The 22876-nt window shown below is 55.5% G+C and overlaps 10 protein-coding genes and 1 non-coding gene across 11 annotated transcripts; 4 read left to right on the top strand and 7 right to left on the bottom strand.

Moving 5' to 3' along the window:
* Positions 1-267: 267 nt before the first annotated feature.
* On the bottom strand, positions 268-2289 carry PHSY_003241 (spindle pole body protein; the record flags this gene model as incomplete). Its single annotated transcript, XM_012333862.1, has 1 exon — positions 268-2289. The coding sequence occupies one exon, from the start codon at positions 2287-2289 to the stop codon at positions 268-270; it is 2022 nt and encodes a 673-aa protein (XP_012189252.1).
* Positions 2290-3104: 815 nt separating this feature from the next.
* PHSY_003240 (glycoside hydrolase) lies at positions 3105-5723 on the top strand (the record flags this gene model as incomplete). The annotated part of the gene is made up of 1 exon (XM_012333861.1): positions 3105-5723. One exon carries the CDS (start codon positions 3105-3107, stop codon positions 5721-5723), a length of 2619 nt encoding a protein of 872 aa, XP_012189251.1.
* Positions 5724-6289: 566 nt separating this feature from the next.
* On the bottom strand, positions 6290-7928 carry PHSY_003239 (expansin; the record flags this gene model as incomplete). The annotated part of the gene is made up of 3 exons (XM_012333860.1): positions 6290-7058; positions 7142-7489; positions 7753-7928. 3 exons carry the CDS (start codon positions 7926-7928, stop codon positions 6290-6292), a joined length of 1293 nt encoding a protein of 430 aa, XP_012189250.1.
* A 1187-nt stretch (positions 7929-9115) lies between these two features.
* Positions 9116-9219, bottom strand: PHSY_007609. Its single transcript has one exon. It is a non-coding gene; the product is annotated as a tRNA-Leu (tRNA).
* Positions 9220-9464: 245 nt separating this feature from the next.
* PHSY_003238 (hypothetical protein) lies at positions 9465-11408 on the bottom strand (the record flags this gene model as incomplete). Its single annotated transcript, XM_012333859.1, has 1 exon — positions 9465-11408. One exon carries the CDS (start codon positions 11406-11408, stop codon positions 9465-9467), a length of 1944 nt encoding a protein of 647 aa, XP_012189249.1.
* Positions 11409-11601: 193 nt separating this feature from the next.
* Positions 11602-11886, top strand: PHSY_003237 (thymine dioxygenase; the record flags this gene model as incomplete). The annotated part of the gene is made up of 1 exon (XM_012333858.1): positions 11602-11886. The coding sequence occupies one exon, from the start codon at positions 11602-11604 to the stop codon at positions 11884-11886; it is 285 nt and encodes a 94-aa protein (XP_012189248.1).
* Positions 11887-12977: 1091 nt separating this feature from the next.
* Positions 12978-13778, bottom strand: PHSY_003236 (meiotically up-regulated gene protein; the record flags this gene model as incomplete). The annotated part of the gene is made up of 1 exon (XM_012333857.1): positions 12978-13778. The coding sequence occupies one exon, from the start codon at positions 13776-13778 to the stop codon at positions 12978-12980; it is 801 nt and encodes a 266-aa protein (XP_012189247.1).
* A 58-nt stretch (positions 13779-13836) lies between these two features.
* On the bottom strand, positions 13837-14391 carry PHSY_003235 (telomere maintenance protein; the record flags this gene model as incomplete). Its single annotated transcript, XM_012333856.1, has 1 exon — positions 13837-14391. One exon carries the CDS (start codon positions 14389-14391, stop codon positions 13837-13839), a length of 555 nt encoding a protein of 184 aa, XP_012189246.1.
* Positions 14392-15255: 864 nt separating this feature from the next.
* PHSY_003234 (hypothetical protein) lies at positions 15256-17070 on the top strand (the record flags this gene model as incomplete). Its single annotated transcript, XM_012333855.1, has 1 exon — positions 15256-17070. One exon carries the CDS (start codon positions 15256-15258, stop codon positions 17068-17070), a length of 1815 nt encoding a protein of 604 aa, XP_012189245.1.
* Positions 17071-17359: 289 nt separating this feature from the next.
* On the top strand, positions 17360-19192 carry PHSY_003233 (hypothetical protein; the record flags this gene model as incomplete). Its single annotated transcript, XM_012333854.1, has 4 exons — positions 17360-17449; positions 18122-18700; positions 18783-18876; positions 19152-19192. The coding sequence occupies 4 exons, from the start codon at positions 17360-17362 to the stop codon at positions 19190-19192; spliced, it is 804 nt and encodes a 267-aa protein (XP_012189244.1).
* Positions 19193-19340: 148 nt separating this feature from the next.
* On the bottom strand, positions 19341-22700 carry PHSY_003232 (beta-Ig-H3/Fasciclin; the record flags this gene model as incomplete). The annotated part of the gene is made up of 1 exon (XM_012333853.1): positions 19341-22700. One exon carries the CDS (start codon positions 22698-22700, stop codon positions 19341-19343), a length of 3360 nt encoding a protein of 1119 aa, XP_012189243.1.
* Between the last annotated feature and the right edge of the window lie 176 nt (positions 22701-22876).

Here is a 22876-nt window from a genome sequence, read left to right as displayed (position 1 = left end):
CAACAGATTCCGCGCCCACTTTGGCTGCCTCACCACTCCCAACGCGGGTCATCTTCGGTGCTTCTGGTCTGGTCTATACGAGATCACGCTTCGGACGCGGTTGACAAAGGCATTGGTATAGAAAGAGCAACAAAGAGCACTAATAATGACAGAGATTGGTCAGGAGGGCACAAGTACAGTGACGGTTGGTACAAACAATACAGGGTCTAGATATGAGGAGGATGCAGGGGTGACGCAAAGAGTCGTGCAAGGCGAGCAACATCTTGTTTAGTCGTCGCGGCTCTTGAGAGCAACAGCAGCTTGAATTTCGCGCAATTGCCCGGTCACGTCGCCCTTCATCTTGCTTAGAAGCACCACAAAGTTGAGCATGTCTTCGTCCATTCGCGATCGTTGCTGGTTCCACTCGTCTTCCTTGTGTTCGGCAGTGAGTTGCAGACTTGTCAGTCTTGATTCGGCTTGTTGCAGATGTACACTGCCTGACGCTTCGGTCTCGTAGGTCGACCTCTCCAGCTTGCCCTCGTCGGCCTTGTATCGCTCCTGCACCGTTTTGCAGCTCTTCTCGTACTCGGTCGCTTGCCGCGAAAGCGCTTCGCATCGTTCCCGGTCAGAGGCCAGCTGAGTCTCTTGCTCGGATAGAGCCTCTTGCAGCTTCTCGTACTCTTCCTGCATCGTGAGTCGCTTCTTGGACGCATGCCGATACTTGTCGGCCTCCTGCGATCGCAATGATTCGATTTGTCGACGGAAGGATCCCTTGATGTCTACACCCGATTGCAGCATCGAGGATGGGTTCGAAGGCGTCAATTCGAGCTCCTCGATCACGCTCCCAGAGACCAGCTTGAATGGCAGTAGCGAGATGGAACGCGCCAATGGGTTGAATTTCGAGATTCGGTCTTCCGTGTCGGCTTGCTTCTTGGCAATGGCAATCTCGAGAGACCATCCATCGCCAGCGGCTTTCTTGTTCTGCTCTCCTAGCACTTCGAGACGCCTGGTCAGACGGTTTCTCTCGGCCAACATCCTCTCGTACTCTTCCGCCGACATCTCCTGAGCGTTGACCTGCTCTTGCAAGTCGACCCGGCGCTTGTTCTTGTCGTCGATCTCCTTTTCGGCAAGAGCAATCTCCTTGATGAGCCTCTCGATGGCTTTCTTGGTCTTGTCAAGCTTGGGCACAAGCACCTCGTCGTAGTACTTGTGAAACTTGGAGATGTCCTTGGTGAGCATGTCGTTTTCGCTGCGCTCAATCTTGAGCGGAGAGTCGTTGTTGACGTAGTCGGCGAGCTCTGCTTCGAGTTTGCGATGCTCTTCCTGCAACTCCTTGAGCTCGAGCGCTATCGCAGCGTTCTTGTCCTCGAAGCGAACACCGAGCTTGGCATGCTCCTCGGGGTAGGTGTCTTCGTTCTGCCAGAAGCGGTCGTAACAGTCCCAGAGATAGGGGAAAAAGAGCGACTGGAGGTCCTCAATTTCGTCAGGGCGTGATCTAGGCCCGGTCCCGATGGTCTCTGCCTGATTGCCAAGGTTGACCATCCACTCGAGCATGGCGAGACAGTAGGGCCAATGGCTCTGACTTCCGGCCGCTGTGAGTTTTGTCTTGCTGAGCTCGTCGGCGGCAGGGTATTTGATCTCCTTCATCAAGGTGAGCACCTCGTCTTCGAACTTTTTGCCATCTGCGCCCATGACAAAGTTGGTGTCGATGCAGCTGGCGTAGATGTGCTTAAACATGCCGACAAAGGCGGATTGGGTAGGCTCGTGGACGCCCTTGTTGGCATCCCAGCCGGCCATGGTGAAGCCGGTACGTTCGAGGTGCTCTTTGACGGTGAGACCCATGCGCGTCTTGTACTGCTTGTCCTTGATAGGCCTGGTTTCCCTTACACCTGAGCCAGCAGTGTTGCCAATGTTTCCGGGCGCGATGGAGAGACGGCCGACAATGGACCTTCTCGAGTTGGGAGTTGCAGTCACTGCAACGCTCTGGCGACCACCGGAAGCGACGCTCTGTCTTCCGGCGTACATGCCCGAGTCACCACGGCGTCCGCTCTGAGAAGCCGAGTGGACGGGACCCGAATGTTGGGTGGTTTGCTGGGCATCTCTTGCGTTGGTGGTGGTGGCGCTGGCCTGGCGAACCGGATTGGATTGCTGTGGAATCATAGAGGCGCGAGGCTGGAAGGAACCGCTGGAGAGGGTTTTTACAGACTTGACGGCGGATGTTGGCACGGGAAGTGCGGACGGAATGTGACCGTTGTTCTGGTTCGCATCGATGGCGGCGAGCGTCGAGCGACGCGTGTTTGTGGTCGCCATGCTGGCGAACGTTTAGAGACCGAGACCGTGTGAATGAGAGGAGCGACGGTGGATGTGAGGAGCAAGATGGATGGCGGCGTGGCCAAAGAGCCGTGTCCAGACAGACGTATCTGCAGCGGTTGAGATTGTTGTAGTGAATAGGATGACGGCAATTTAAGATAGAGATGGTGGTAGTGATAATTGTGATCGTGAATCTCGACTGCGGATGGATGAGCAGCACACAGAATCGCACACAGAATCGCCAACAGTATCGTTGAACCACGAGTCTATCGGAGCAGCCGCCAGCCCAAATGCAACACTTTTCGACAGTCGAGCAACAAAAACACGCGTCGCGAGCGAAGCTTTTCGACCTAACATTATCACGTGATCTTGAACAGTGCCACTCTCAACGCTGCACCATGCCTGCACCCCGCGTCAGTCACCTGCAGCATAGCATTGGCTAAGTCAAGTTCACTCGAGCAAACGTCGGCCAACTCCATGTAATCGAGTAATCGAGAAGTCACATTTTTGGGATGCACAGACCGCACTTGTCCCACTCCACTCACCGTCTTTGGCTTTCACAAAAAATCACCACCACCATCATCGTTTTCATCCTCTCCCCTTCACGACATTCGGCACCATCATTGTGCAGTTGACACCGGTATTGGCGCATGGCTGTGTAGCGCACATAACCCTCCGCCGCGGTGCAGCAACCGTCGCCTCACCACACACTTTTGCATCCGTCCCCGTCCGTTGCCAAGCCAGTGCCCGTCATTGACATGTCCAACCCGCAGACTCACTCGCCTGTCACGGGCGAACCCGTTCCCGACTATTACATGCATGCTTCCGACGCCTTTTTCCGCGACATTCAGGGCCGTGCTCTGCTTCTCCGCGGCGTCAACCTCTCCGGTCAGAACAAATCCCCCATCGGTCAGCCCTCGCAGAAGCTCAAAGGCTTTTGGGAATCCGCCGAATCCGGTGGAGAATCCTTCGTAGGTCAACCGCTCAATCTTCAAGATGGCTCTGCAGATGTCCACCTCGCGCGTCTTCGCTCGTGGGGCTTCAACTGTCTTCGCTATGTCTTCACTTGGGAAGCTATCGAACACGAGGGTCCCGGCCAATACGACACCGCATTCCTCGATTACACTGTGCAAGTGCTCCGCAAGGTAAAGCAGTACGGTTTCCGGGTCTTTATGGATCCGCACCAGGACCTCTTCTCTCGCTTCACAGGAGGCTCGGGCGCACCTTACTGGACGCTCATTGCGTGCGGCATGAACCCTCGCAACTTTACTTCCACACAGGCCGCTTTCATTCAAGCAGAATGGCCCAATGCCAACGACCCCGATCCCGCCGACTTTCCTGATATGCTCTGGGCCACAAATTATACCCGCTTGGCTGCTGCGACCCTCTCTGTCCTCTTCTTCGCCGGCAACCACTTTGCTCCACGGTGCATCATCGATGGTCGCAACATCCAAGACTGGCTCCAGTCCCATTACCTGAATGCTTGCAAACAGCTACTCCAAAAGATTGTCGATGCCGGTGATCTTGTCGAGCAGTGTGTCATTGGCTGGGACAGCATCAACGAACCGAATCAGACTTACATCAGTCTCGAGAGCATCTCCACCATTCCCGATTCCTGGCGTCTCAAAAAGGGTCCCGTCCCTACCCCCATACAGAGTTTCCGTCTCGGAGCTGGTCAAGCCCAAACACTCGAGAACTGGGTGTTTGGCGCCATGGGTCCAAAACGTAATGGCTCGGTCACAGTTGATCCCAAAGGCGCTCTCGCTTGGCTCACGGACGACGAGGATCGTCTTCACGGCGGTTCCAAGTGGGGATGGAAACGTGATGACGCTTGGCCCCTCGGTCAATGTCTCTGGGCGGCTCATGGTGTTTGGGATCCGGCGACGGGCGAAGTTCTCAATGACGCCTACTTCCGCCTCTTTGAAGGCCCCGCAGGGAGCAGGCCAGCCGAGTTTGCCGAAGACTATTGGCTTCCTCACTACCGCAAATACGCACAGCTCATACGATCGACTCACAAGGAAGCCATCATGTTTATCCAGCCGCCCGTCTTTGAGCCGCCACCCAAGTCTCTTTCACAGAACGACCTCAAGCAACGCGCATGTCTCTCTGGCCACTTCTACGACGGTCTCACACTCATCACCAAGCATTGGAACTGGTTCAATGCAGATGCCGTAGGCCTGCTTCGCGGAAAGTATCCTGGCGTCCTCTTCGCCATCCGCATGGGCAATAAAGCCATCCGGCAATGCATCCGCGACCAGCTCGGCTACCTTCGACAGGATTGCCTCGACGGCTTTGGCAAGTACCCGACTCTGATCGGTGAAATCGGTATCCCATACGACCTCGACAAGAAAAAGTCGTACTTCGGTGACAGCAGAGGACGCGGCATCGGAGACTATTCAGCACAGACCTTGGCCCTCGATGCTTCGCTCAACGGATGTGATGGCAGCAACCTCCTCAGCTACACTGTCTGGACCTACTGTCCCGATAACAGCCACCAATGGGGCGACGACTGGAATGGCGAGGATCTCAGCATCTGGTCTCAGGACGACGTCAAGGCAGCTGAAGCCGAGGACTCTACTGATGCTCCACGCCGTCGCACGCCAAGCACCTCCAGCTCGTCCTCGTCGTCGACAAGTGCGCGCTTGAAGCCTCTCACCGGTCTCACGCCTCTTTCCTCTGGCCTCAGTTCCCGATCCAGCATCAACCTACCAGAGCTCATACCAGGCGACGGCAACTATAATGCGCCTGATCTGCTCAACGGGTCACGCGCTGCTGCCGCTTTCTGCAGACCCTACCCCGTGGCAACAGTCGGCACTCCCGCAAGCATCGACTTTGACATCAAATCGTCCGAGTTCAAATTTGCTGTTGATATCACCAGCGCTGAGTTGGAGCACGCCGGTCTGGCCACAGAGATCTACCTCCCCTTCCTCCATTATGGTGCCGACGATGTGGCTGCAGCTGCCAGCGGCGATCGAGGAAATAGGCGCGACAAGATGGGCAATGCCTCGCAGCGGTGGGCCCGCAAGCAGGAAAAGAAGCTACGCTCAGCCGACTCGCTCGCTTCCTCTACCTCGAGCTTGAGGACTAGCCGGGCGTCGAGCACCGATGACGTCTCGTCCTCATCCGCTTCCACGGTGCTGGCTGACTCCACTGAGCTTTCTAGAGCGTCCTCTTCGAGAGAATCGGCACTTCAAACAGCCGCGCTACAACAGCTTCTTTCCATCGACGTCGAGGTGTCGGCCGGTCGCTGGGAGGTGGAGGGTCAGTATTTGAAGTGGTACATGGACAAGGCCGATGCCATCGCTGAAGATGCTGGAAATCCTGTCGACGGTGTCTTCCGCCACTCGATCAAGGTTAAGAGGAGAGGCGGCCCGGTCAAACTCGAGATGTCCGGCAGTGCTTGGGACATCTTGACTGCATGTGGTATCCTCTAGAACCCGCTATCTTTCTAACAGACTAAGACACATTTGCATTCAGTAGCATCACAGCATTCGCATTCACTCTTCCTACAGTAGCAGACAGATTTTTCTCACGGCGCGACACAGTGCGGAGCGCAGATGTCCAAAACAGCATTGACCATTTCAAGCATGGATGACAAGCCAAAATAAGAGTGTGAAGTGCAAAGAGACCGAAGAAGCTGAGAAGAGGAAACATAAAGCGGCTGATCGAAAACATGATTGAAGAAAGAACGAAGCGACAGTCCCGCAACAGACAAAAACCAGTTGTCGTGGGGACATCGAAAGGAAGAAGCATGAAAGAGAAAGCCAGTGAACGGCGAATCTACGGGCACGATATGGAGCAAGCATCGAGGACCGGTCTCGATGCTTCACCTTGTCCCATGCTGTTGATGAGACAGGTCTCCTTTTTTAACCGTTCCTTCCAAAGCGCAGGATGTACGAGCGACAAGACGAGTGGAGGAGGCTGACCGGCAGAAGGGAAAGTCCATGAGCGTTTGGCTCTAATTGAGGTCGGCAGAAGCCATGGTGAGGTAGCCGATTCTCTACGAGTCAGCCTGCTCTTGGATGATCTTAGAAAGACCGTCGTACAAGTTGGCAAAGTTGTTCAGGTTGCCAGTGGGTGTGGCAGCGGCGGCAGATGCGGAAGCGACGGAGGCTGCAGACGCAGAAGCGGCAGCCCTGGATTTGCTTGCACGGGCGCTAGCGCGCGACTTGGCAGCTGCCCTAGAAGCCGACGCACTGGCGCGGGCAGCCGACTTGGTCACAGAGTAGACAGAGGCGCGGGAAGCGGCAGCAGAGCGAGAGGCGGCAGCCGACGACCTGGCAGCGGCGGCAGAGGATGAGGCGGCAGCGGCGGACGAAGAGGCGTCGGCAGCAGCTTGTTGAGCTTGCTGCTGAGCCTTCTTTTTGGCGGCGGCGGCAGCGGCGGCGGCCTGGGCACCGTCGTCACCGCTGTTGTCGTTGTTGTTGTTGTTGTTGTTGTTGCTGTTGTCGTTGCCACCGCTGTTGTTGTTGTTGCTGCTTCCGCCCGAGTCTCCACCCTCGCCTGCAGGCCACCAGGTGATGGGGAAGACACCCGTGCCGAGGCCGGTGAATTCGGTGAAGAGACCTACACTCATGTCAAGGGAGCCGTAATAGCAGTTTCCTCCGCCTGTGGGGCAGGCATCTTCAACGCGGGCGGTAGCAGTCTTTACGCCGTTGGAGATGACGATGGTCTTTCCGCACCAGGAGGATTGCTGACCCAAGTCACCGTACATGGGCTGGTTCAAGGCGACGACGTGGTCATTGGGGTTCAGGAACTGGCCACAGGCGCTGTTGGAGAAGAGTGAAGAGGGTAAGGGTCAATTGGTTGCTACGAGGCAGAGTCGCGACGATGAAGGCAGTAGGATACGTACCCAGCATTACCAGTGCCAACGTCGTACCAAGTGGCCATACCAGAGTAGGTAGCGCGCTTGGCGAGTGCTTGCTCATGAGTGACGGGGCCTTTGTTGTGGTGTCGTCGAAGAGGAGAAGTCGAGGCGTGCGACGAAGCCAAGGAGGTGGACACCAGGGTGGTGAGAGCGAGTGCTGCGACGGACTTCATTTTGTCTGCGATGGTTTCAAGTCGAGTTGGAAAGTGGTCTGGGGGAGTACGGACGATGCGTGACGAGTCTAGGTGCTGTAGTAGCAAGAAGTAGGAGGTTGAAGGAGTGTATATGGCCTGCACAAAGCGCGATCTGCAAGTGTAGTCGAACGGAGTCGTGCTGCAGCAGAAAGGGGGACTGAGAAAGAGGAGTGGAGAGGAGTGATATGGAGTGGGAGAGAGATTGGAAGGTGTCCGTAACAACGAGGAAGGTGGTGGTGAAGGAGGTGAGGATGAAGTGACAAGTCGTGATGATGGTCAGGTCACGCCAGAGGCCACAAAGGGCAATGAACGGTAAAGGGACACGGAACAAGGCTGGCGCAGCGGCAAGGCGCCAAGGGCCACCGACGGAGCATGTGCTTGTCGGCACGTCCATTGCGACACTACAAAGCGCGCAGTGTTGGAGAGGTGAGGCTGCCGTAGACGGACACCAGCGTGATAGTGTTTCGGTCGCAGCACCTTGTCAGTGCGCTCGCTGCGTTGCGCTGGTACAGTACACGGGCGAATTGCCTCAGTTTTCCATGGTCGGTGTCGATCAATCTTGAATGCAACCAACACATGCTGGCGCCGAGCAACGCTGCAGCTGGAAAATTGTGTTTTTCTTTTTGGACCGCGTCGGCTGCAGCATCCTAGAGTCTCGCGACTGCTATGCGAGATGCAGCTTAGAAGCGCTGATCAACCACGCCAAAGAAATTCCAGCGTGAGGCCCAACTGGAAAATGGCATGTCCGAGACTGGTGGATTCAATTTGTATTCGGCCATTCCGAGGCACGTCTAATTTCGAAGCGCGCTCTCAATTACCAATTACAAGCCATCCATCCCTCCAAGTCAAAGCAACGGTGCAGATGATCGACGTCTCACCTGCCGAAGCGTCTCTTGCGTCGTTCGGCTGCAGGTCGGCTGCCAAGGTGTCGCTTCGGCAGAACGCGTCGGTTGCAGCGATGCACGCGCTCCTGAGTCTTGGCTCCCATCCAAATACTGTGTACAACAAGCAGTTGGCTGTCGGTGTCGACAGCTTGATCGCCTCACCCTCCAGCTAGCTATCCCTTGCGAATGCACCGTTTGGCGAAATCCCGCAGCTCGAGAACATTCCCTTGGCCCACACGCAGGATAGACGGTGGCGTCTCTGCGAGCTGCCCTGACCTTTCTGTCCTTCTTTGATCTCGTGTGTGCCACTCCTGCTCTGCCGGAGAGGCAGCATCAGCGATCGTTCGCGCTTACGTTTCGATAGTTTGCCCAGGTATGCCTCACGCAGATCCTACACTCTACGCTTCTCGTTGCGTCTGCCTCGATCTGAAAGGAAGGTACGGTATGTTTCGAAAGCCTTCCTGCAGGTACCAGATCTTGGCCGCCGAGCACTTTCAGCCCTGACGGGCCTTTTGCTGGTCCTGCTGCCCACCGGCAACTTTCTTGTTTTGTATTGTGTGGGCGGCGTCTTGAGCGCCTCGGAGCTGGACGTAGACGCGTGGAAATCGATGTTATAGCAAGACGACGATCTGGGACGGGTCTTGTCCCCAACGGCGTCTTACGGCGTTCCGCGCCAAGGTACAGAGTATACAATCTTGAAAGTACACTGCTTCTTCTCGGCAACCTTGTCGGACTCTTTGCTTGTCAAAACAAAGACGTGCCGATTCTTCGGAATGCGAGGCTAGATCGCCAAATACTCAGCGTCTCTTCCTGACACACGGCGTTCCGGTCACTTGGCAGGCAGGCAGTCAAAAAGGAGAAGGTCCCAAAAAATTCAATGGTGACAAGAGTGGGATTCGAACCCACGCCCGAAGATAGCAGGTTTTCCTGAATGCTCAGAATATCTTCCTTAATGCTACGCCTTAGACCACTCGGCCATCTTGCCAAGACGAAGGGATGGCCCAGTATTGCATATATTTGTTATTGTGAATTTTGACAGCATGATGAAAAGCGCGAGGCCTTGTTTGCGCTCTGACTTGGCTACATTGTCATGATTAAGTTGGCGCGAGCAGCATATCGACCCACGAAGCTCCGGCTTGGCGGTGAGAATATCATAGATCAAGGACCATCACTATACGATTACAGAGGGGAAAGTTCCGAGCACGGCGTATCTAGTCGGCCCTCGTACGGCTACGAACGACCGTATCTCCGTATACTTTCGAACACCTCCATCACCACCTTCGTGTTGGTCATCAGGCTGTGAGTCGCTCCGTCCACCACGTGCAGCGTACACCGTCGCATCTCCTTGGTCAGGTTGATCGAGCTCGTGAGAGGGATGCGCTCGTCCTTGCTGCCGTGCCACACCTCGCACGTCATGTCCACATCGGCGTAGTCGAATCCCCATGGCCGCTTCCCGAGCACCAGATTCAGATCGTCCACCAGCCCGCGTGCACTCTCCGCATGCGACGCCTTGAGCAAGTCCAGGGCAGTTTCGCGTTCCGAATCCGTCGACCTTGGCCGCTCATACGACGCTGCTTCGGACCGACTTATTTCTCCCGCCTTCCTCGTTGCCAGGTCGCGCTCTTCGCCCCTTGCAAGCTGCGTCTTGACCGCTGCCGCTCGTGTCACTGCCGCATGTCTTGATCCGAACGTCACTGCGCGGTCTTTCGGAGGCGGCGTCGGCCCTCTATCGGGGTCGTATAGCTTGTAGCGCCCGCTCGCGGATACGTCGTCGGCTGCAGAGCTCGCAGGTGTCTTGCTCGCTGTCCAAGCCGCCTCCTTACCCAGCTTCCAGCTTTGGATCATCCAGTCTGCAACCTGCGCCGTTTTGATCACGCTATCCGGAACATAGCGGAGCCATCGATAGCCACTGTCTAGCTGCACGCCTGTCCATGGTGCCAGCAAATGTAGCGGCCCCAATATCCGCTCTGGAAACAGCAGTGCTACCGCAGCAGCAAACGGCGCGCCTGCGCTGTGAGCAAGCACTGAAAATCTGTCGATGGCCAGATATTCTGCCACTTGCTCCACGATCAGACTCCATCCCAATATGGTCCGTGCTTCCAATGCAATGCTGTCCGTTTGCCCGATGCCCCATCGATCTATACAAACCAGACGTAGGCCCAGCGTGGTGGCCAGCTCGTCGTAGAGGCCTACCAAGTGCCTCGAGGTGCCCAGGCCGAGGAAGATCATGACAGGATGTCCGTTCGCAGCTCCAACATCGGCGTACGACACACGCACGTCAGCAGTGCCGGGAACCGTCACTCGAATGCTGCAGGTCCGACCTCTACCATCAGGTGACACGCCAGCTAGATGTGAGGTGTAGCTTGACAATCGACCAGATGAGGACGTCCGGCTGATGGGACTCCTGAGAATAGGACGTCGCCTGCCGCCAGAGTCCGCTTTCTTGCTGCCAATCGAGATTTGCGATACGCCTGTCGCTAAATGTTTGTCTTGCGCACTCTGTACACTTTGTACACTCTGTACACTCTGTACATTCCGCAGCATCGCACGAGTTTCACGCTCCAGAGAACTTTCAGAGGCGATCGACTCGGAGTCGGATAGCTCCTCCGTGTGTGCATCGCTCTTGCGCGTACGTGATGATGCTTCAGAGCAAGGTGTATCGAACGCAGACCAAGACACCGAGCGTTGCGGAACACGCTGGGACGGCACGGTCAGAAGCTTGGCGGAGTGCGTTCGAACGATCTCTTCGATCGATTTGACAGGCTCCTGTGCATACTTGCGCGATTGAGACCGTCCAAGCGCTGTCGAAGATGCTGCGAGCGTGCTGAATACTGCGCACGGTACAGGATCTGATCGCTGCTCGCCTTCTGTATGCCCTCCTCGGGGTCTTGACGGCTGGCCCGGATTCTCCTGGAGAGTCAAGTCGAAGTGTGCATGCTGATGACCAAGCTGTTCCCCAGAGCGAGATCTCCGAACACCGCTGTCGCTGGATCGCGTCAATCGCGCATCGACAGGTCGATTGCGGTCGTGCGCCACGAGTGCCTGCTTGGGTATATAAGGTCCCGTCCTCTTGCGTTCCGGATACAGATCATAGTAGCTCCTCGCCGGCCGGCTGTGACTCGGAGAGCCACAGCTCGCTCCAGACGTTCGTTCTTCTTGGTCTCTCTGCCCCATTGCCTGAACGGCTGGCTCCTTCCGCAGCCGCGGCCACCTTACCGCGATGTGATGATACGCAGAATGTGCGCCTGGATCAGGAGCATCTTAAGGTGCCGCAAGGTTGCCCGTCTACCTTGCCCGTGTCACTACGGTGAAACCGATCAATGATCACCTGTGGCATGCATGGAGTCCTGGTGAGCTGTCCGTTCCGATGCGCTGCTGCTATGACGTTTTGGGTGGGACTTGGCCGATATGGAAAAGACACAACAACGTCGTACAGGGTCACAAGGCTGACGACCACCGCGTCCGTATTCTCCACGTGCCGGTCAAGCCGAAGAAGACCGAGGTGGAGGATCAACACAAATTTCGAGCACCAGTGACTATCAATTTCTTATTTGATGTACAGAATATCGATCTGCAGCGCTGTTCCTCTCCCTCAACCTACACCTCACAGCCTGTCGAACCTGGGTCTCGAATCGTAGTTTCTTTCTTTTGATGCGCGTGACGCGCCGTCATAACTATTGGTCAAGTCAAGCAATCTTTCGTGAATGAAAATTTTCACATTGCCTCGACAAAATAAGACTTTTATGCTGTGTTAACCACTCTTGTCGCATCGAAGTTGGTCACTTACAATATGCGCTGCTCTCTGCCGCTGTAGTACGAGGCAGACAAAGCAAACCTTTGATAGCTCGAGTCCTCTCGGACTTTTGATCCAATTCAGTGTGCGGTCATCACAGATCAAGTGAGCCCACAGATGGCTCAAAGGCTTCAAGCATATACTGGCGTGTCATCGACGAAGTATAAAAGGCCGTGTCACAAAGCTTGCGGCTTACCTCGTTCCAGAAGATAAATCAGTAGATTATGGTGTTTTGGCCAGGTTTGTTGTCTTCTTGCATTTCGCTCACGCCTTGACTGAGGCATGCCAATGAAGATTGCTGTTGCAGCATATCGTCGGAAAGAGCCCAATTATTTTCCGACAAATAACGCATGTATCCCCACGCCTTGTCGATATTTCGAGCCCCTTCGAAAGATCTCTGTTTTGTCAGTGAATCCAGACCCGTCAGATTTTTCTTTGAGATCTGAAACGTCACAGGTTGATGGTCACCAACCCGAACATTTTTGTTCATGGGTGTTCAGGCCACTTGAACGTGACATCCTCAGAATAATTAGCGCCAACAGCGTTTCCTTTTTTGAACGCAAGAAGGCTGTTCGTTCTTTCTTTTGTGCCATCGGTTCACTTTGGGATCAGATTCTGTGATAAAATGTCCGCCCTTTTTTCCCATGGTGAAGACAATTCAGTCGTCGTCGCATTCGGGAGGGTTGACGGCTCAAGTCTGCTCTGTATACAGATACAGACGAACATTGTCAAAGCTGTCCTCTTTCAACCAAATTTTTGCTTTGATGTCTGCGATCGCTGTTTGCAGGCAGTAATATAGCTGGCAATAAACCTTGATTGAAATTTGTCGCAGAACTTTTGAGTCTGAGAAAGGTGTTACCATAAATTGCACAATATCCCGTTGCGACGTTTTGTAGCCTCGGTTGCACAAAGTCGAAATCAGTTTCATTTTGAAACCGGCGCAAGCCTTTTTACTTTGTGGTGCGGATGGACCTTCGACGCTCATCGCCGATGGGCCGAGGAAGAGTGCGCTGTAGATGAAAAGACAAGAATTCTGGACGATCAGGATCGCTGCAGCGCTTCGAAGGAGGCGAGTCAGAGCTGTATGCGGAACGACAGAAACTTACCCGGTCAACCAAGTCAGCATCGTCACACGTTCCGCTCGTCGCGTTAGTCTGCCACGGCACGACGGCAGCGCTGACACTGTCGAAGGCGCGCTGTGCGGTGATATGCGTTGATTTGTTACTAGGAAGTGTGTCATCGAGTTGCCTTGGAGTTACACGGTGTGACTGTAGCGGCGGTGGCATGCTGTCACCTCGGTTGCAACCACCCGGCCCCGTGCCGGGCGTAGCGGCGAGACTGGACGGATTCGTGTAGTCGACAGGGCATTTGACTGAATCGTGCTGTCCTAAGCTGGCAGAAGATCGGGGCTGAGCCAAAGTAGCTGAGATGCGACCTGCTCCTACGACGAGACCGTGCAGGGAGAGCTGAGCAAGACGCGCACTGGAGGAGCAACAATACTTGACCAGAGCACGACCGCTGCACCAGGGAGAATGTCTCTGTTCGCCATTTCGGATGTCGACGATGTGTCCGAAAGGTTCGGTCAAGGCTCGGAACATACTTGGCGACGTTAGGACAGTAGTGTCGAGACCGTCGAGCAAGAGAGCAGTGTCGCGATCGGGCTCTGGCGCTTGCAAGCCCGACAATTGGGGGCCTTGCTGGCTCATCAGTAGATGGAACGGAGGCTGAACATAGCGCAAACAGGGCCCCATCTCGCTGCGTCAGCTTCTTGGGATGACTTAGGGGAAGACTGGATCACTCGGAACGAATTCAGAAGCGGCTGCTTACCGGCTGTGCAGTGCCGATCGCTTCTGGTCGGCTCGGCCTCTGTTCGCTGATGGAATGGGCGGAATCATGAGAAAAGGGCGTACCGCTCCGCTGGACAATGGCAAAAGAGACCTCGATGCGATAGTTGTGCCATTGGTACCCGTTGAGGTGCTCGATGGCAGCTGCAGCTTGATTGGAATCCGACATAAGGATGAAGCCGCGTCTGCGAGCCATATGGTCGAGTGTGGCCAGGATCACGGCGTGCTCGACCGAGCCAAATTGAGCAAACATCTCCTCAAACTGATCGGTGGTAGCATCCAGAGGAAGATTGAGAACGTAGAGGTTGCGCTGAGCGCGTTCGCGACCAGCTCTCATGGTTGATGATTTCAATCGGCGAGATGGTGGCGATTGGGATCGAAGAAACAAGGTGCCAGCCTCGATGACATCGAGGCTGACAGGGAAGTTTCCCTGCAATCGAGAGAAACTGAAGCTCTCAAAGACGGCTGTTGGAGAACCATCAAAGCAAAGCAGAGCAGCAGCGGCTGCGTCGTCACGCATACATGCGACTCAACGGCGAAACGAGGCAAAGAAGCCAAAAGCAGAGTGACACTGCTCAAGTGCACGGAAGCGCCAAGTCCCCTTTCTGCAACAGTGTGTGCCGCCGACTTTGGGTGAGTCAGCTGCGTGCTCAGCACGAAAGGCCTCATCGACACTCCTGGAATCCGCAGAAGAACGGAGAGCAGTTTGCAGAACAGCGCAGGTTAGGTTTGTTGTGCCTTTCGACCTTGACGTGACGCTAGCAACATCATCGCTGTTCGACTTCCAAGCAGGGACCTCGGAGCCTTCACGCAGGATTGTGCCGATTGTTTCCATCCGAGCCGCTCAGCTCGTCTGCTATTATGTCACATCGACAAACGCCAGTCCATGGCGGAATTGTGCTGGAACCAAAGAAGTTGGAAATCAAGAAACCAACACTGAAACACGAGAAAAATGACCCAGCACGCGTCAGCTCACTCATCCTTTGCGCCAAGTGACTGTGGAGCCTTGTCCGCCAAGGCGGCTGGCCTGTCGCGTATAGCGAAAAAAGCGCCGTTCCAAGGAATGACAGCTCCGTCCTGCAAGGCTGAGTTTGGATTTCTTGTTTGCTTCCCCACTTCTCCCACTGGTCGACTTCGACAATCGACAACACATCCGTATCTTGGCATGTAGACCTGCAACAGCATCGCAGCTCGCCTCCCTCAATTCCACTTCACAAAGCACCTCTCCTGGAAGAAAGCTGCAGCGCCCTCTGTCAATCCAACATGTGGGCTGCCGTATGCAAGCTGCAAGAAATCTAGCCGGAGCTATGTCGATGAGTCTAGAGAGCTTAGCCGTGCCACCATTGCCTTTGAAGCTGCCAGCAGTAGGATGGAGGCGGACTCGATGGGCCTGTCTTGCGGACAGATACTACCTTCAGACAAGCTTTCTTCGCAGGATTATGTCGAGTTGACTCGTATCTCCCGCAAGAAGGACGACATTGAACATCATATCGCCGATCTGCAGAGTTGGGCAGCGTGGAATCCTTTCAAGGACGTCTCCACCTATTCCGCTGATCTCGATCGCCTCCAGCAAGCCGCCTCCACCCTCGATGCTATCACAAGCCAACTCAACAGCCGCAAAAGCGAATGCAGCCGTCTCGAGCAGGATGTGGAACAGTTCAATTCGGAGGATATGAAAAGACTGCGCTCGGTCGCCAAAGCTGTCTCGAAACGTCACCTCTCTGGTCCAGACACCGATCTCTTGGAGCTTGCACTCGATACGGTATTCGCACTCGATAAGCTTCTACGTCTCTTGCGCGAGCGACGCCACGAGCACGAATTGACAGACCTACGGCTACAGTGGGAGCGAACCGTCTGCTCAGCTTGGGCTGACGTCGCAGATTTGCGTCTCGACATCAAAGCCTTCGACACCAAGTGCAACACTTTGGCGGCTTCACGTTCAAGCTCTCTCGTCTCACTCCCCGGTGAGAAGACCGAACAGCAGACGAGTGATGGAGATCCCACACGCATAGATGTGCAGCATGACCATGCCGGCCAGCACATCCCACGATCGGCCAGCGCATCCTCGAGACTGGCTCTCGAGTCTTTGAAACTCGAATGCTCCCGCCTAGTATTACGCATCCGCAGTTTCGACACCGAGAAGGCTCGTCCCGCGGCCAAATTTTTAGACCTTCTCATAGATCAGAGACAAGTCCCCGAGAAGTTGATTGACGAGCAGGAGAGGCTCGAGGATGCCCTTCCTCAACCCTCTGCCATCGAAGCCAAGTCGTCCAAGACCCTGTCGATGCTCCACACCTCCTCCTCATCGGCATTCATCGACCACGGCCCTCACACTCCGGTAGCGGCGGCGGCCGCAAGCATGGGCCCCGACTTGGCTGCAGAGCCCAAAGTCAGTAGACCTTCGTCGTCTACAAGCCTTTCTGTCGCAGCAAGCATCACTCCTAGTACTCGGGACCAGCTCCCCAAGTCCAATGACCGGCCTCGCAAAGCCTCATCATCGAGCCTGCATGCGATACCTGTCCGGCACGTCTCGAACCACTACCGCTCGAATCCGCGCGATGCGCTCGACGTAGCCATCGGCGAGATCGTCAATCGTTTGCCCATCTCGATCTCGATCAAGAATGCCTCTCTGGCAGACAGTGCTCCTTCCTCTCGAATATCTGCACTCCAAGATCTGAGCGGTCAATACTGGGTCGGCGACCCGGACCCGCGTCTGTGCTTTTGTCGGATTTTGCCATCCAACACAGTCATGGTTCGGGTCGGAGGAGGTTGGCAGGAGCTCTCCGAATTCCTCACACAGCGTTACGCCCATCTCAGCATCGGAGACGTTCAAGGCACTGCAGGCCTGCCTAAGGCGATGCCCGCATCCAACTTGAACTGGATGCGTTCAGCATCTGGTCCGGTGGGCTCGCCACGCCTCAGGACGTTGTCATCCATCGAATCGCTGCGTTCTCACCGGTCGATGCGCAAAGGGATTGCTCAACCATCGCCGCGTGTCGTGACGATGCCTTCCATGAAGACTTCCTCCAACCTGACGCCCGTCAATAAGGCCGGCGGGCAGAGCCCTTCCATCACGGAGCCACGCCAACTTTTTGAATTCAGGGATCGGAGCTTCTCCTCCCCCTGCAAGACTTCTGATCTGCCTTCCAGCGGCTCGGCATCGTCCATTGTCATTCATCCCTCCTCGCCGTCTTCGTGATCCTCGTGTCGAGGGCTGCAGCTGGCCCTCTCGTCCAGGGCAAATGTCCAAAGCCTTCGACTTCCTTCTTGCATGTTACTACAAAGCGTTCCTGTCTCGGTCTCCTTGTATTTGTACCGCTTTCATATGTGAAATTATCACCCTGCCGAGATCGTCTCTAGCCGCTCACACGACCGCGCCATGTTTGTGGCTGAGATTTAAGGAAAAACTCTGTCCCTGGCATCGCGGCTCAACTGGCTGCCACTGCATGTGACGGGCTTCTCCTCGTTCCACGCAGACGACGCTGATCATGCGAGTTCCTTCGTGCATGGCGTTGCGGCTTCGATCTGTTTGCAGTCCATTAGGGCAGATGACTGAAGTATTTCGATGCCCGAATCGAGTGAGCCATAATTAGGAACATGGACCGGAGGCCGGTCCGGTTGCATCTGGCTTCGAGGCCAGGTGATTTGGAAATTGGCGAGACTATCAGAGACGCGGTGGACCCCGCGGGGATTCGCATTCAGAGAGATGCATCAAATTGTCGCAGGAAAACCTCGAAACGACCGTCGGCTCCGCACCGGCCATGCATCAACTTCGAAAGTGCAGTGTGGGGATGGCCGAACGTATGTCTTGTTGATCGTCTGGGATGGCAACGACCAGGAAGCTGGCGGCGTCTTAATCACATTTATACGAGGGATTGCATGCTTTGTGCATTGCAAGCAATCTTGCCCATCGCTTCCTCACACTCTTTCCGCAGCAGCTTTGTCAAAAGCCACAGATTTCCGCACCATGTCAACGTCTACGGATCAGATCGAGAGCTATCCCCGTCCAGGCAAGACGGCCATCGTGTAAGTCTTAGCTGCAGCGCTTCGACTATCATGTCCGCTCTCAGATTAATGCAGCTGACCTTTGTTCTGCCTGATGTACTTTGCTCGTGGCCTTCTCCTGGCAGCACTGGCGGTTCTTCTGGAGTAAGTTTGTGAGACGAACAAAGCGTCATGGAACAAAGCGTATGAAGCGCTGACACGTAACCTGACAACCGTGATGACCCCTTGCCTTTCGCTCTTTGCAGCTAGGACGAACGAGCGCAGTGGCTCTCGCTCGAGCCGGATGGAATGTCACCGTCACAGGACGACGTGAAACCGAACTCCAAGAAACTGTCACACTTCTCAACCAGGCCGCGGGTCGCCAAGACGCTGGATTCTATGTCTCTGGCGACATCACAAAGGAGGACGTCGTCCTGCGCGTCTTCAAGGAGACCGCTGAAAAGTTCGGCCGTGTCGACCTAGTGTTCTGCAACGCCGGCATCTCGCCGCCCAATGTCCCGTTGGCGGAGCAGAAGCTCTCGGACTGGCAAGCGACCGTCGATGTCAACCTGACCGCCCCATACCTATGCGCACGTGAAGCTTTCCGATACATGGAGAAGCAGCAGCCACAAGGAGGACGGATCATCATCAACGGCAGTATCAGCGCCTACGCTCCGCGCCCCTTCTCATCGCCCTACACCGCAACAAAGACCGCCATGACCGGCCTCACGAAATCTTTATCGCTCGATGGAAGGAAGTTCAACATCGCCGTTACCCAGATCGACATCGGCAACGCAGCATCCGAGATGACGGCCAAAATGAAGTCTGGTCCCGGTGTACCTCAGGTAAGTCCAACGACGCCAGCTCTGTTGTGGACCAAGAAGAAACAATCTGATCGTTCTTTCCCTTGCCCTGATCACTTGACAGTCCGATGGTTCTTTGCGCCATGAGCCCACCATGGACCGCGAATACGTGGGCAAGGAGATTGTTCACATCGCAGAGATGCCTCTTGGCGTCAACGGTGAGTCCATAATTAGACCGAGCAACCGCCTCTCCTTGATGCGCCCAAACACTGACGCGCATTCCATTCTAACCTCGAACAGTGGCCAACGTCGTGATCCAAGCAACAAACATGCCGAGCCACGTAGGCCGTGGCTGAGCTCACCGATACTCGTATGGTTCGCTTTAGAAAGGTCCTTAGCAATAAAAATCCTACAGCACAAAATGAAGCTGGGGCACCGATCCGCTCTGAGTAAGAGCCAGTCCTTATTCTTCTTCACCTGAATTGTGAGGCAGCCGACGCAAGAAAGATGGATGTGTCAGCTAAAATCCGCTGATTTATATCGTGAGGCGAAAGGAAAGACGTACCTTCGAGGGCTTCTGGCAACTTGATGCGATTGCCGCCTCTCCACCAGCGCAGGACGAAGAATCCGGCCACACAGAGCATCGCGGCAACAAAGGCGCAAGTCAAAGCAATCCAGCCCCCTACGAGATGTTCAGAGCGTTCAAAGTCAGCAAAAGAAAAAAAGAGACAGGGCGGGCGGTATCCCATGACTTACATCTGTAAAACCAATTGGGCTCGTAGGGCGAGAGGACGGTGTCAATTTGGAAGATCCCGCCGACAGGAGCACGCTCGAGACGTACATCGCCTCTGACAGCGCGCGCTTCACGGCCAAACGCCAGCACGGTGGCCGAATGACGACTCGCGGGCGAGCCTCGCGTGTTCTTGATGCCCACAAGCCAGCCGAGACCGTCGTCATCCGAGTCGTCCGAGCTGAATCGACCAATCGTAGTGCGTCGAAACCGGCTCGTGCTGCTAGAGGAGACCCTTCGGAAGCTGACCTGGCCATAAGAACTCGAGCCTCCTTGTGAACGGTCAAGGAGCGTCGCGAATGAGCTTTCGTCCTTCATGCCGATGCCATCTCCGCGACCGTCTGGGAGTAATGCGTCCACAGCTCCATCGTCCGTGAGTGGGATCAGATGCTGTTGCACCAGCCTGACCAGAAGATCGCGATCGTCGAGAATAGCGGAGAGATTCACCTTTGTAAAGGCACTGTCGGTAGGAACCAGGACCATAAAGCCAGTGCTGGAGTCGGTTGTCTGATCCTGAGGAATCGTGCTATTGAGGATGTGCTCGTAGCCTGCCTGAACCATGAGATCTTGCATCGTGTCGGCTTTGGCGCCTTTGAGGAGATCGCGGATGGTGAGGTCGAAGGGGATCTGAACACGGTCTACTTCGTGAATCGCGCCAGTGTTGGTTAGAATGTCTCCTTTGACGACAAGGGAGTAGGTCCCGTTCGGGTTGCCTGCCTTGTGAACAACGATGGACCCGCTCTTCTGCTTTCGGATAGCCAAGTTTGCGCCAAGCGTGGGCAGGAGTGTGGGATACTCGACTTCTTGCTCGGTGAAATCTGACTTGTACACGATCCTGTCGATGGCATGGTACTCGACGAGTGCCTGCAATAGATGCTGCGATTCGGGAAGCAACAGATAATTCATGGCGAGGCCAAGGCCGGTGAAAGCATCGTTGGTAGGCACGAGATAACTTACGCCAGGAGCACGCTCGACAGCTTTCGTCAAGTCGGCGCTGAACACGGTGGCCACAAAGGTCGAGAGGGAGAGGTAAGAGACGGCCGTCTGCACCGGATCAGATGGCGGCTGGAGCAGTTGCGACACGACATAGATGATGGCAGCGTCATTGATCTCGACGGGATCTCTGAGCACGTTGGCGTCGCCAAAGGCAACGTCGCCGTTGCCCTTGGTGTCTGAGACGCGCGAGTCGTCCACGGTCACGGGCATCTTCTGCCTGCCTTCCCTGAGCTTCCAGTCGAGAAGCTCGGTGTTGAGCAGCATGCCACTTGTCAGATCGGCCGGTCTGATCTGGCCGGGAAGGATGTGGTAGCGAACAAGTTCGTCGAGCGTGGGACCCTTACGATACTCGCGAGAAAAGCGTTCGCCGGATGAGTCCGACGTAGACCAATGACCTGAATACCACGCATCGATGACATCGTTGCGCGGAGCGAGGAAGGTGAAAGTGTCTTGTTCCTGCCTCTGTAAATGAGCTGGCTTATTGATGTAGCGTTGCAGGCCAGCGTCGTAGATGAGGTCAACAAAGCGCGATGCGTTGAGTGCCCTAAGCGTTGCTTCGACGCTCATGTCAAGATCGCCGAATGGCAAGATCAGGGAGTCAAGAAGATGAACGACCCCGGACTCGACGAGGATGTCCTCTTGTACTACCTGTGCTCCCATGACTGTGATTTGGCCGTCGGCTTGATCGGCCTCGACCGATACGGAGCCGCCGAGCGCGGTGGGGAGGGTTGTGCGGCCGACGGCGCGGATCGAAGCCGAGTAGACGGGCGAGCGGTCGCCGAGGCCGGTTCCGGACATGTGCCAGCCGAGAAGCTTGAGTCGATCCAGAGCAGCCTGCTGATAGTCGCCAAACAGGTAGGTGGACTCGAGCACACTGAGTTTATCGAAGGCATCCGAAGCGGGCAAGAAGAGGGTGAGGTGGGGCACAGTAGAAAGGCTCTTGAGCGTGTCGTTGGTAACGAGGCGTCGTAAGCTCTCGAGACGAGGGTGGGTGAGGATGACATGCTCCAAGGAGGGCGGCAAATCGATGACAGCGTCAATATGGTGAATTACACCGCTTTTGGAGCGCCAATCCTCATCAATAGACCTGGCTCCTCCTCGACCCTTTTCGTCGGTTCCGAAAAATAGAGCCATGCGCTTGCGCTGGGTGGAGCGGAACAAAAGGAAGCTGTTCGATCTTTCTTTGTCGTCGACCGCGGCAACACGCAGACGTTGGCCGTGGTGGCCGAGCAGCCCACCGTGGTCTTCTTCATCAGGAACGGGCACACGGCCGGGGTGAGTGGGCTCGGTGATCATCCTGCGCGACGGAAAATGCAAGGTGGTCTGCATCTGTGGTCTGCCAGGTTCAGGGAGAGGATCAGAGGGTGAGTGAGAGCCGGTGTCGGTGCTCAAGGAGTAAGGAAGGGTATAGTTGAGGACGTGATAGAGGAGGTGCTGGCGTGCCACTGCGTTGACGTTGCCTGCTGCCACACAAACACCGTCGTGCCAGAGGCATTGCGATGCTGCATCGGGAGATAGTTCCGAGCTGTGCGCTCTGTCGTCGATGAGATACTGCCAAAATGTAGGCGATTCGGAGGCTGCGTCGACGGTCGCATCACGTCTTGCAACCTGTTCGTCCTTCTTTCGAATGAATGCGTCATTGGTGGGAGCGAGGATGGTGAGACCCGAGCCATCATCGAATTCTTGCAGCCGATTGAGGGTCGGAACGAGGCGAGTTCTTTGGAGGAGCCGCACCAAGATGGTGTGATCCGGAGACTGTGTGAGAAGGTCGATCAAGTTGGGCGAGATGGGCTGGTTCCCGTTTCGTGTCTGGGTACGAGTCTGATCGAGGATCTGCATGGGCTTCTGCAGATTCCTTGTGCCGGCATCCGAGATTGCGAGAGCGCATTGGGCTAGCGTGATGAAGAGGCAGAGGCAGGCGACAAGGCGCACTGTGCCTTGTGGTTGAACCATCTCTGCGTCGGTCTTTACTACTCGCAATCGAGCGGTCTGTCCGGAAGCTTTTGGCGGTAGTTTGCAGGTTCGTGGAGGACTGCGGTGAGTGGTCAGCGGCCGCCCATCGCAAGTGATAGAAGACGCAGTGCTGTGCTGTCTTGTGCCAGGTGAAGACGACGACAACAAGCACAAGACGGATGGTGATGGTGACGATGATGATGGGCGAGCACAAGAATCGCAATCACAGACCCTGCATAACCGACCAAACCGAAAGAGGAGAACTGCTCGATTTCCAGCGCCAATCAGCCTCTGGCGGCTCATCCGATGATTGCGTTACGCACCAGCACGAGAGCGACACGCTCCAGACTCGAGCTTGCGCGCAGCCAGTCGAGTGAAATTGAAATACTGGACCCTGGCTCGTGACTTGAGTGCGCAGCCGACGTTGCATTGACCTCCACCACGTCATCTTGACTCTGACCGAGGCAGGCCTGATGGTA

The sequence above is a fragment of the Pseudozyma hubeiensis genome (genome assembly GCF_000403515.1).
Source record: "Pseudozyma hubeiensis SY62 DNA, scaffold: PHS32, whole genome shotgun sequence".
NCBI classification, from domain to species: Eukaryota; Fungi; Basidiomycota; class Ustilaginomycetes; order Ustilaginales; family Ustilaginaceae; genus Pseudozyma; species Pseudozyma hubeiensis.
Note: the sequence above shows the minus strand (reverse complement) of the source record. Positions and strands in the feature narration are given on the sequence as shown.